The 12,512-nt window shown below is 47.1% G+C and overlaps 1 protein-coding gene across 5 annotated transcripts in view; it reads left to right on the top strand.

The window, feature by feature from the left end:
• LOC134910619 (uncharacterized) overlaps positions 1–12,512 on the top strand; it is a 183,417-nt gene that overhangs the window by 144,602 nt on the left and 26,303 nt on the right. For 4 of the 5 annotated variants that reach the window (XR_010176247.1, XM_063918875.1, XM_063918877.1 and 1 more), the window contains 5 exons: positions 970–1,109; positions 6,699–6,777; positions 10,185–10,321; positions 11,321–11,475; positions 11,922–12,072. Coding sequence is in view for 4 of the 5 variants with exons in the window: in XM_063918875.1 (XP_063774945.1) it covers positions 970–1,109; positions 6,699–6,777; positions 10,185–10,321; positions 11,321–11,475; positions 11,922–12,072 (662 nt within the window). In the remaining variant the exon portion in view is untranslated. The remainder of the gene's footprint in view (positions 1–969; positions 1,110–6,698; positions 6,778–10,184; positions 10,322–11,320; positions 11,476–11,921; positions 12,073–12,512) is intronic. The other variant, XM_063918876.1, reaches the window with a different exon arrangement.

Genomic DNA, 12,512 nt, shown 5'->3' with positions numbered 1-12,512 from the left:
ACCTGTGTGCTAGTGCTACATAAATGTTAATAAATAAATATACAGATGATACAGCCAAGAATTATAAAACCTCTTGGTGTCACTGGGCCTTTCAAACAGCAGTGGAAATTTGAAACAAATTGTAATATTAAAGCTATATTATACTTTGGGTGGGGCAGTTTGTTTTATTGTTTTCTGTGGGGGGCCAATGTGTGTATTTTTTCCTGTGGGGGCCAATGTGTTACATTTTTTTCTTGTGCAGTGTTTTTCATCTGCATTTGCGCACGCATGGTGATGGTGGTCGCACAGAGATGCAGTACAGAGACACATACACCAAGAAGTGTATTAGAAATGTGTTGGGCATTCCTGTGTGGTTACAGGGGGTTGGCTAATCAGATGCAGATATAACGTAGTATGGGCGTGTTGCTGAAAGTGGTTATGTATAGAGACGTTGAATTGCTCACATTGGAGGCCATACTCAGATGGTTGATCTGCACCTAGCATAGGGCTGGCGAAAGTTACAATGGTGCGACCGATGGTGGCGTCTAAAGACGCACAAAGCATGATTGCAGCATCTGAAAGTGGGCATCTCATTCCTTGCATATTTGGATGCACGGATGTACACCAGGGAAGGTCATTGTAGTGTCATTGGCATAAAGTCACAGACGCAACTGCAGCAAAAAATGCAAGTAAAGCCGCAACTACGTCTCACTCAGAAACAGACCCTATGAGGAGGAATCTCACCCCCTCAACAGACTCCACCCCCACAACAGGCCGTGCTCCCATTAGGTCTGCTTCCATAAATTTTGCGGGCTGTTTTTTCATCCCAATCCGCCCCTGGTACATAGTGATTAACAGCTCTTGGTTTAGACAGTCACATACTACTAAGTGTAATGTATAGCCTATATCCCAGAATCTCCCCCTGTAACTGTACAGATCAGAGACAACAACCACCTATTGGCCCCTGATTACATCTATCTCTGATTACAGGAGCAGATACGTCTGTGTCAGCAGAACTGGGGCCCGTCATATCACGCCCTGAGGAGATCGCAATACGATGGGCTGAGGCGCTTACGCTCCTACTGGATCCCGCGATTTCTCATCCACCGGCAGCGGCATCACCGCCTCAGGTACATCCTTCTATGTGTTTGTGGTTTCATAAAGGGAAGCAACGGATTCCAGTTTCCTATCTGGAAAGATTACAGCGTTATTATAACGTGAGCTTAACCTGCAGATGAAGCACCAGTCACAGAGGGATGATTCTGAGGCGGACTCAGAGTGGCTGTGTTTGTGTGAAGCAGTGTCGGACCGGGACATGGAGGGCCCGCAGGGGAATGCAGTGGTAGAGGCCCATGTTTAGAGGTGTGGCTAGCATCCAGAGGGGGTGTGGCCAGCTGCCACAGATGTTTGGTCAATCGTTAGGGAGTGCATGGTCTCTGCCTCTTGATGAATATATATAGTAAATACTGCTAGTCAGGGCCGGACTGGCCATCTGGCACTTCTGGCAAATGCCAGAAGGGCCGATGGCCACGTGGGCCGGTCCAGCGGTCACTGAGACGCGCTGCCGCTCAGTCCGGCGGCAGCGCGTCTCAGCTGTCAGGATTGGAGAGCTGTGAGGGACGGGGGTGAGAGCGCCGGGCGCCCGCCAGCACGGCTGTGTCTGGCGCGGCGCGTATAGCGGACTTCAAAGCAGCCGCCGGTTCGTGAGCCAATCAGAGTTCGCGGACCGGCAGCCAATCAGAAGCCGCCGGTCCGCGAGCTCTGATTGGCTCACGAACCGGCGGCTGGTTTGAACGCTATACGCTGCCGCCGCCAGACACAGGCGTGCTGGCGGGCGCCCGGCACTCTCACCCCCGTCCCTCACAGCCCGGAGGAGGAGGAGCAGCAGCAGCAGCAGCAGTGCAGCAGCAGCAGTGGTAAGCAGCTGCAGCACTGGCTGCTGTGGGGGCAATTGTATACCTGGCACTGTGGGGGCAATTGGCTGGCACTGTGGGGCATTTGTATACCTGGCACTGTGGGGGTAATTGTTTACCTGGCACTGTGGGGGTAATTGTTTACCTGGCACTGTGGGGGCATCTGTATACATGGCACTGTGGGGGCATCTGTATACCTGGCACTGTGGGGGCAATTGGCTGGCACTGTGGGGCATTTGTATACCTTGCACTGTGGGGGCAATTGTTTACCTGGCACTGTGGGGGCAATTGTTTACCTGGCACTGTGGGGGCATTTGTATACCTGGCACTGTGGGGGCATCTGTATACCTGGCACTGTGGGGGCATTTGTATACCTGGCACTGTGGGGGCATTTGTATACCTGGCACTGTGGGGGCATTTGTATACCTGGCACTGCACTATCGGGGGCATATAATGTAAATTTCGGCTCATACCGGGTGCTATAATGTGAATTTTGGCTCATACTGTGTGGTATAATGTGAAAGGGGCAGCAGTACTAGATAGTATAAGGGGTCCTACTATTGTGGTGCATAATGCGTATAAGGGGTGTATGGTGTGGTAAACTACACTGAAGGCCACGCCCCCTTTGAGTGGCCACGCCCCCTTTTCCCCCTTTTCCATACCCCCACTTAAAAATTTCCACTTCAACCACTGGTTGTGTATATTTTAATAGAGAATGATGTACGCCTGTATGTTGTTAGAATATTAATTATATTTGTAAGAACATAGACTAATAAGTGGGAGGAGTCCGGAATAGTAAGGGGAGGAGTCACAGAGGTGGGCCTGTGTGCTTCAAAAATACCAGGGCCTATTTTTAGTCCCAGTCCGGCCCTGCTGCTAGTGCATACATGCTAATGTACAGTGCATACAGAAAGTATTCAGAGCGTTTCACTTTTTCCTCATTTTGTTATGTTACAGCCTTATTCCAAAATCGAATAAATTCATTTTTTCCCTCAAAATTCTACACACAATACCCCTTAATGACAACGTGAAAAGTTTTTTTGTGATTTTTGCAAATTTATAAAAAATAAAAAATACGAAATCACATGTACATAAGTATTCACAGCCTTTGCCATGAAGCTCAGAATTGAGGTCAGGTGCATCCTGTTTCCACTGATCATCCTTGAGATGTTCCTACAGCTTAATTGGAGTCCACCTGTGGTAAATTGAGTTGATTGGACATGATTTGGAAAGGCACACACCTGTCTATATAAGGTCCCACACTTGACAGTGCATGTCTGAGCACAAACCAAGCACGATGTCAAAGGAATTGTCTGTAGACCTCCGAGACAGGATTGTCTCGAGGCACAAATCTGGGGAAGGGGGGCAGAAAAATATCTGCTGCTTTGAAGGTCCCAATGAGCACAGTGGCCTCCATCATCCGTAAATGGAAGAAGTTCGGAACTACTAGGACTCTTCCTAGAGCTGGCCGTCTGTCTAAACTGAGCGATGGGGGGAGAAGGGCCCTAGTCAGGGAGGTGACCAAGAACCCGATGGTCACTCTGTCAGAGATACAGTATTCCTCTGTGGAGAGAGGAGGACTTTCCAGAAGGGCAACCATCTCTGCAGCAATCCACCAATTAGGCCTATATGGTAGAGTGGCCTGACGCAAGACACTCCTTAGTAAAAAGCACATGGCAGTCCACCTGGAGTTTGCCAAAATGCACCTGAAGGACTCTCAGACCATGAGAAACAAAATTCTCTGGTCTGATGAGACAAAGATTGAACTCTTTGGCGTGAATGCCAGGCATCATGTTTGGAGAAAACCAGGCACCACTCATCACAAGGCCAATACCATCCCTACAGTGAAGCATGGTGGTGGCAGCATCATTCTGTGGGGATGTTTTTCAGCGGCAGGAAATAGGAGACTAGTCAGGACAGAGGGAAACATGAATGCAGCAATGTACAGAGACATCCTGGATGAAAACCTGCTCCAGAGCGCTCTTGACCTCAGACTGGGGCGACGGTTCATCTTTCAACAGTACAGCGACCCTAAGCACACAGCCAAGATATCAAAGGAGTGGCTTCAGGACAACTCTGTGAATGTCCTTGAGTGGCCCAGCCAGAGCCCAGACTTGAATCTGATTGAACATTTCTGGAGAGATCTGTAAATGGCTGTGCACCGACGCTTCCCATCCAACCTGATGGAGCTTGAGAGGTGCTGCAAAGAGGAATGGGCGAATCTGCCCAAAGAGAGGTGTGTCAAGCTTGTGGCATCATATTCAAAAAGACTTGATGCTGTAATTGCTGCCGAAGGTGCATCAACAAAGTATTGAGCAAACTTATGTACATGTGAATTCTTAGTTTTTTAATTTGTTATAAATAAGCAAAAATCTCAAAAACACTTTTTTCACGTTGTCATAATGGGATATTGTGTGTAGAATTTTGAGGGGAAAAATCATTTATTCCAGTTTGGAATAAGGCTGAAACATAACAAAATGTGGAAAAAGTGAAGAGCTGTGAATGCTTTCCTGATGCACAGTACCAGATTAGTAACAGCAATGCACTGTAGAAAATACGCCATAGTCCTGCACAGCATAAGGTAATATATGTATAATGTGTAATTTAAATGCATAGTCTGGAACCGGATTCCTAGAAGAGGTAGGGCACCAAGCAACAGGTCCCCCCCCCACTTCCCCCCGTGCCCCTGTGGGTCAGTCCAACCTTGGCGTGATGCCACGGAAGCCAGATTTACTACCTTGTGCTAATTCCAGTATCCGTAGGGCTAATGATAGAATTTGTGCAGCTTCACTTGGGAAAACCCCCAACTTGCTGTTTGTACGTCCACAGCTGCAACCAGTTTCATTACTATCGGAGACAACGATAAGCAAAAATGGGTGAGCTCACTAGTTCTGCACATAGGCTCTCTTATTTGTTTCTGTGCAGAGATGAGTCTGACTCAGAGAATCAGCCCCACAAATGTTTCTCTTTTCCTACACAGATAAGAACAGTTTGTGTTAGTTAGAGGTTGTTGTTGCGGCAACACAAAGCAGCAGCATGACGTATAGATTGCAGTGGGGGGAGGTAGGTTAGAGGAAGGCCAGACAGGTGTAGGTTGCAGTATTCCAGGCGGGAAACAGTAAGTGCATGGATGACAGTTTTGGTAGCATCTATGGGGCAGGATCTGAGATATAGCAAAGGGGTAAGCTGCTTTATTGTAAGGTAGACTGGGTGTGAGAGAATGAGGAGCGGCTGTCACCGCATACAGGAAGAATTCACATCTGAACTCTAATGAAGCACGCAGGGACTAAATGACTCGGGATCTGGATTGAAGATTACAGTATTACTTTCAAGATTCAGCTGGAAATTGGAAATGAGCCTGTGTATGTATATATATATATATATATATATATATATATATAGTTAGACCCAAAATACAGTGTTTCACAGGTGTTCCCCTTTAAGTACTTCATGGCGTCATGATACTAATGCAAACATATAAGGTGAGATGTAGTAAACCTTCGAGGGAGATTAGGTGGAGAAGTTGCCCATAGCAACCAATCAATCAGCATGTAGCTATCATTTATCTAGCACAGTCTACAAAATGACCGTTAGAAACCCATTAGTTGATATGGGCAACCTTATGGCTTTATCTTTCTTATAGGATTGATACACCTCCCCCATAATGTCTGTCTCTGCCACTTTCTACTCACTTCTCCAATCTACTCATTAATGGAATGTTTGTTTCGACTAATTACTTGCCACCCCAAATTGGCAAATGCTTCTAATCAGTTGCACATCTGTAATATAATATGAATGGGAAGCAGCTGTTTAACACAGAGAGGTGAATAGAGTTAAATCAGACACTCGCACAGAGATAATTGGTCTCAGCGGAGAGATGTAGGATCGGAGCACACAGGTGGATGATGGAACAGACGCAGCGGATAGCAGAACATAATATTTCCCCATGGACCCGCTGTGCCATCTGCTTCCGTAAAGCAGACAAACGTTATCTCTATCTGAGTGTCCATCTCTGCTGTCATTAAAATACTTCTGCCTCAATCCAACTAGAAATTAGCAAAATCGTGGCAACATTTGCACGGACGTTTCAGAGAAGTGCAAAACCTGGCAACACAATCTTTGCGTTACATTTCCATGCACTATCATTGTGTGCTGTATATGTGAATTGCATTATGTATTTAGTGGCAGGGATAGCACACTGAACACTTCCACTGGCGAAACGCGTGCAGTGTCCTATTCAAATGTGGAACAGGACAAACATTTCTTGTAACAAGTTTGAAATTGGCACACAAACTAATTCATCTCATTGTCCCAAGGGCCTAATTCAGACCTGATCGCAGCAGCAAAATTGTTCTCTAATGGGCAAAACCATGTGCACTGCAGGGGGAACTGATACAACATGTGCAAAGAGAGTTAGATTTGGGTGGGTTATCTTGTTTCTGTGCAGGGTAAATACTGGCTGCTTTATTTTTACACTGCAATTTAGATTAGTTTGAACATAACCCACCCAAGTATAACGCACTCTGCACATGTTACATCGGCCCCACCTGCAGTGCACATGGTGTTGCCCATTACAGAACAATTTTGCTGCTGCGATCAGGTCTGAATTAGGCCCCAAGTGCCTAAACATTTAGACTCTACACTGCAACGAGCAGGGCCCTTTTAACCCTTCTGTAACTGGATTCTTAGCCTGTAATGTCTGTTAAGCTTTTGTATTGCACAGTGATACATACATTGTTGGTGCTAGATAATACTGATAATGATGATAAAATGTGTCCGTCATCTGCACAGCCATTTCTGTTTCAGGCAGAAAACCGAGAAGAGGAAGCTGGAGTCGACATCCCTAGAGAACTCGGACGTTCTGCCAGACGTCCTGGATTCAGCAGTAGGTGCCAGATTGCTTATCACACCAGGGAGGAGAGGCAGCTATAAAATAACACCACTGATACCTCCTGTGCACAACATTAGTAGGGGGACATCTATTCACCGAATATTAGACTGCCCAGCCCTGCTCCTTCCTATTGGAAGGAGATCTGGGGCCAAATGTAATAGAGTTAGAGTTTCAGAAAGTGAGAGATTTCAAGGTTTTTACATTTTTTTTTAAAAGTGGCAATCACTAACTCTCTCTGCAAATGTTATATCTGCCTCCCCTGCAGTGCACATGGTTTTGCCCAACTGCTAAAAAATTTCCTGCTGCGATCAACTTCAAATTACCCTCTATGTTCCTAATTTTATATGGGGAATGCAGACAAACCACATTTGCCATTAGTATAGCTGATCCTGCGCATAGGCACACACGTATACACTTACATACATAGTCACACACAAAACACATACATATGATATACAGTACAGTCACACATGCAGTATATACAAATACAGTCACATACATACATACATAGAGTACATAGGGGCAGATTTATTAAGCCTGGTGAAGTGATAAAGTGGAAGGTGATAAAAGAAACAGCAAATCAGCTCCTAACTACCATGTCACAGGCTGGGTTTGAAAAATGACAGTTAGGAGCTGACTGGCTGGTGCTTTATCACCTTCCACTTTATCACTTCACCAGGCTTAATAAATCTGCCCCATAGTTACACACTTATTCACATACAGTACATAGTCACACACTAATACACACATAAATACAGTAGGTACTTATACACACACAAACATACATTCATACATAGTCACACACATACATAAATTCAATCACAGACACACATACAGAGACTATATAGTATCCCCCCCACATTACAGACAGGGTACGCTGACTGCATGTACTTTAGTAGCTCATTGTCCCCTCTCCTCCATGCTGCTGGGCTGCCTGGCAGTGAGTGTCCTGTTGTCCCACCCCCGTGCTTCCACTCCGTCCACGGCCCTAGCCCAATGCAGGGCAGTGCAGTACTGTGCCTTGACCCCCCCTCCCCCTCCCCCTCCCACCTCCCCATAATCCGGCTCTGACTGTACCTGGTAACTGTCTGTCACTGCCGGCGCCAGTGTCCAGCGGCACAGCTCTGCACTAGTGATCAATCAGACTCAAAATAAACTATAGCTCCTAGCAGCCCTTGGTGCCGGGAGCTCCCAGCAACAAGGGCTGTTGGGAGCTGTAGTTATGTTGTGTCTGATTACAAGCGAGGTGCAGTGCACTGCTGCCGGACACTGACACCAGCACTAACAGACTGTCACCAAGTCTAACGGTACCACTTGGTTCTACCCCCTGGCCATGGATGGCACAGCCGGACGGCGCCCCCTCCTTGCCTGGCGCCCCTGGCGAGTGCCATCCTGGCCAATAGGTAGATACACCCCTGCCAACCGTATCCCAATCACTATTCACTCAATCTTATATGTCAGCCAAGCAGGCAGACAGAGCATACACTAGATCATCTGCAATCACAGGCTAAGTGGCAAAGTCATTTTCATATATGCAAATTATTTTGTATCTTATTCATTATGTCTATAAAAAGGACCACATGTCCTCAAACAAAACAGGCCCCACGGGTGCGTCGGCCCACCGGGAATCTTCCCTGTAAACCCTATGCCCAATCCACCTCTGGTTGGAACACAGGACAGACATCCTGCACTAATCACTACAGTAATAAAACCATAATAAGGGTCTAAAACTGCCGGAGGGGGCAACCAGAATGTTGGAAAGTAAGGGGGCAATTCAGAGTTGATCGCAGCAGCAATTTTGTTAGCTAATGAACAAAACCATGAGCACTGCAGGTGGGGCAGATGTAACATGTGCAGAGAGAATTAGATTTGGGTGGGTTATTTTGTTTCTGTGCAGGGTAAATACTGGCTGCTTTATTTTTACACTGCAATTTTAATTTTCAGTTTGAACACACCCCACCCAAATCTAACTCTCTCTGCACATGTTATATCTGCCCCCCTGCCGTGCACATGGTTTTGCCCAACTGCTAACAAATTTGCTGCTGCGATCAACTCAGAATTTCCCCCTAAGTTGCAATTCCTGTGATAAGTGGCCATTCAACCCATACCGTGGCTTGCTGACCATTATGCTTCCCCCCCAGACGTCATTTCTGGTCTCCTCTTGTATAGTTTTTTTGCAACAAATATTTTTTATGTAAAATTTTCAAGTAAGAAACATACAAACAAATGAACCCCAAGCCATTATGGGTTGGGTATGGGATCCCAACAGTCTGGATGGCAACTTTCAGAATACCAACAGCGGCATCCCAACGGTCAGAATACCAACACTTTTTAGCAAATAAGCTACTCTACCCCTTACCCGAACCCTCCCTTCCCACAGCGAAACCCTAACCCTCAGCTCCCACAGCCTAACTTCCCACCCGCGCAGCCTAACCCTCCCCCTAGTGCCTAACATCCCCTCATCTCCCTATTACAGCCTAGAAGTGATAGACTGAATCTGATTGGTTGCCATGTGTAACAACATCACTTGTCTATTTTAGAAGCTTTAGTAAATCTACCCACTAGAACTATACCAAATAGAACATATTTTATGTTGTTCATGAGGGACTTCACTATTAGTGGGCTACACACATACCTCTCTTAAATCGTGGTGTCATTGACCAATATTTTCCACTTTAATATATCATGAGGATCTTCTTCAAGCCATGTTCTCTCTCTGTAGACATCTAGTTGGTCAGTCCGAGTTGATCGTAGCTGTGCTAAATTTAGCACAGCTACGATCATTCACACTGACATGCGGGGGGACGCCCAGCACAGGGCTAGTCCGCCCCGCATGTCAGTGCCGCCCCCCCCCCCCCGCAGAAGTGCAAAGGCATCGCACAGCGGCGATGCCTTTGCACTTCAAGAGTAGCTCCTGACCAGCGCAGCTTTAACGTGAGCTTTACAGTGCGCAACTTTAGTGTGACGTCACGCCCCCCGTTCGGTCTGGCCACGCCTGCGTTGGCCGGACCGCTCCCACGAAACGGCGGCAAACGCTGCCGTTCCGCCCCCTCCCGCCCAGCGATTGCCTCTGCCTGTCAATCAGGCAGAGGCGATCGCAGCCCTGCTATGGCCTTCGGCCATCTGGCATGCGCCGGCGCAGTAGGGACCCGTTCGTTCGGCTGCGACAAAATGCAGCGAGCGAACGGGTCAGAATGACCCCCCTAGTTCAAAGATAAGTCATTTACTTTGTAGCTTCGGGCCAAAGGGAGGATAATTACCCAACCGTGTGACCTGCCCCTATTATCCCCTTCCATTTGTGTGAACCTACCCCGGCCCACATGGACTTGCTTTTCACCTAAATATAGGTAGAATATGAATGTATGAGAACTTCTGCTTATCTCAGGTGGTGTCTGTTTCAGACTATGACCTCTATGTCCAGCCACCAAGAGACGCATTGGTCTAAGATGATCTGCAGTCAATCTCCGTTAGACAAACTGATTCCGGCCCTGAAGAATGATAGAGAAGCTGGAGGGATCTTCATGTACTATCTTAAGAGGTGACAAAAGCAAAGATGGCAGCACAGCCCTACCTACCAACTTTTACCCAAGCAATATCAAGACAAATTCAGTGCAGGACACTAACATTTCACACAACGCGCCCCAGTCCCCGCAACCATGACCACTTTCTGATGAGAGTGCGCACACTGCCAGTAGGTTCAGTCTCTTTCAGGGTCTGCTTATCTGAATTGTGCAGCCTCAGTTGGAACCTATGCTACAGAGAAATTAGTCAGTGGAGAAGTTGCCCATGGCAACCAATCAGCTGCTCTATATAATTTTAATATATGCTAATTTTTAATGTTACTTCAATGCTGGTTGGTTGCCATGGATAACTTCTCCACTCTTTTCACTGCTTAGTACATATCCCCGTATGTCCACAGGTTAGCGGAGAACTAGAATTCCAGTGGCGCACATAAAGGGCCTATCAGCACTGGTGTATAATCTGTGCTAAGGCTCCCAGGATGTGTGGAATCAGGAACCTGGCTGGTTTTGTATTTGGAGAGTTTATCTATGAATTCTAACAATGAAAGTGCAGGAGCCGCTCATCCTACAACCTCAGGACCCTCGTGAGTTGTCAACAACAGAGCATTTATTGACTAGAGGTATGCTTCATCATGCATAGGGCCACTTACAGACTCACTGAAGCTGGGACCAACTGTGCAACCACCGGAGCAGATTGTTGCTTTGCCCATAGTCAGCTTTACTGTATGTACCAGCCTGGTTTCTTCCATAGTTGATTGCTGCTTCCTTTTATTTCGGCTCTGGCTTCCATGGTGGTATGAATTCAGTAGGCCAGGCATTTAGATAACGATCCTCACTAGATGAGAGAATGCTTTTCGAAGGGCTGTCACTAAGCCTCCCCCTTAGTCTATGGACACTGTGCCTAATTCCCTTCTTTGTGCTGCCTCAGGTTTCCTTTCCTCCCTTATTACAGGATGCACTCCCGGTTGTAAGGTTCTGCAGCTGGTGAGGGTTCTAATCCTATCCTCCACCAACAGGTTCGAGCCTCAGCAGTACACTCAAATTTTCCTTCTATGGCAAGAACTGAGTGCCTGCGGTGAGTGGGGACCAGAGGAGGGTGACAGCAGCTGCCAGCAGGAAGTAATAGGGACCAGCACTGATGCATATCCACTGGCTTCCATTCCACTTGCAGGTATGGGCTACAGATTTCACATCACTCATAGGATGGTCTGTATCTATATGAAAATATAATGTAGATAATACATACCTATTCTCCTGCAATGTCTGAGAGAGTCCTGAATTTCATGGAACCCTTCCTGACTCCTGGGAGAGCAGGGAACCCTCTCCGATCCCACCCACTATCCTTGTGAAGCGGGTGAGATAGGGGCTTGATGAAGGGCTTTGAATTGCCACTCCCCACACCCCACCCCTGAATTTATTGCTTGGACCTACCCTCAGGGATATCCAAGAGGGAGCAGGCGCTGTAATCTGCCAGGAGTGATTTACACCTGTTTATGTTGAAATGCTGATGCAACAGCTGCGGAAGTCATGGAGGGTATTAGGTATTATTTCTGGTGGAATGAGATGCTGGGATCCTATAGTTATATGTATGTGGTTTAATACCAGATCTCTGTATAGCAGGTACCAGCTGTGTGTACCCCAAGCAGATTGACCCGGCCCTGGGAGGATCGCCACTTTCAGATTTGGCATCTGCATATCGCTGGACGTTGGCCGCACTGTGTGACCCCTGGATACGTTTCCTAAATTATGATATCACCATGTTTCTCAAGTAAGTGCTCAAACACCAAGACCTACTGAATCTAACTTACCGAAGTCTTCCAGCTTCAGGTAGGGTTACCACCTCATCCCTTTAATTCTGGACACATATTATTACACAGGTTCTGTGGCTGGCTGACTTTAAGACTCCATTTCACCTGGTTTTAATCAGCCACAGAGCCTGTGTAATTAATATGTGTCCAGAATTAAAGGGACGAGATGGTAACCCTAGCTTCAAGTGACTTCATGTGTTGGGTTCGGAATACCGGTGATCGGGATCCTGGCCACCATAATGCCGGCAGGGGGGCGAGCACAAAGAAGCCCATTGTGTGCTTACTACGCTCGCCACGCTGTGGACTCTGTTCTATTCACACTAGTGGACACCCACGAGTGGGAACAGGCCTCTGCCCCCTGCCGACATTCTGGCGGCCGGGATCCCAGCGTCGGAATGCT

This window comes from Pseudophryne corroboree, chromosome 4 (genome assembly GCF_028390025.1).
Source record: "Pseudophryne corroboree isolate aPseCor3 chromosome 4, aPseCor3.hap2, whole genome shotgun sequence".
Classification (NCBI taxonomy): Eukaryota; Metazoa; Chordata; class Amphibia; order Anura; family Myobatrachidae; genus Pseudophryne; species Pseudophryne corroboree.
This window is presented reverse-complemented; position numbering and strand designations above follow the sequence as displayed.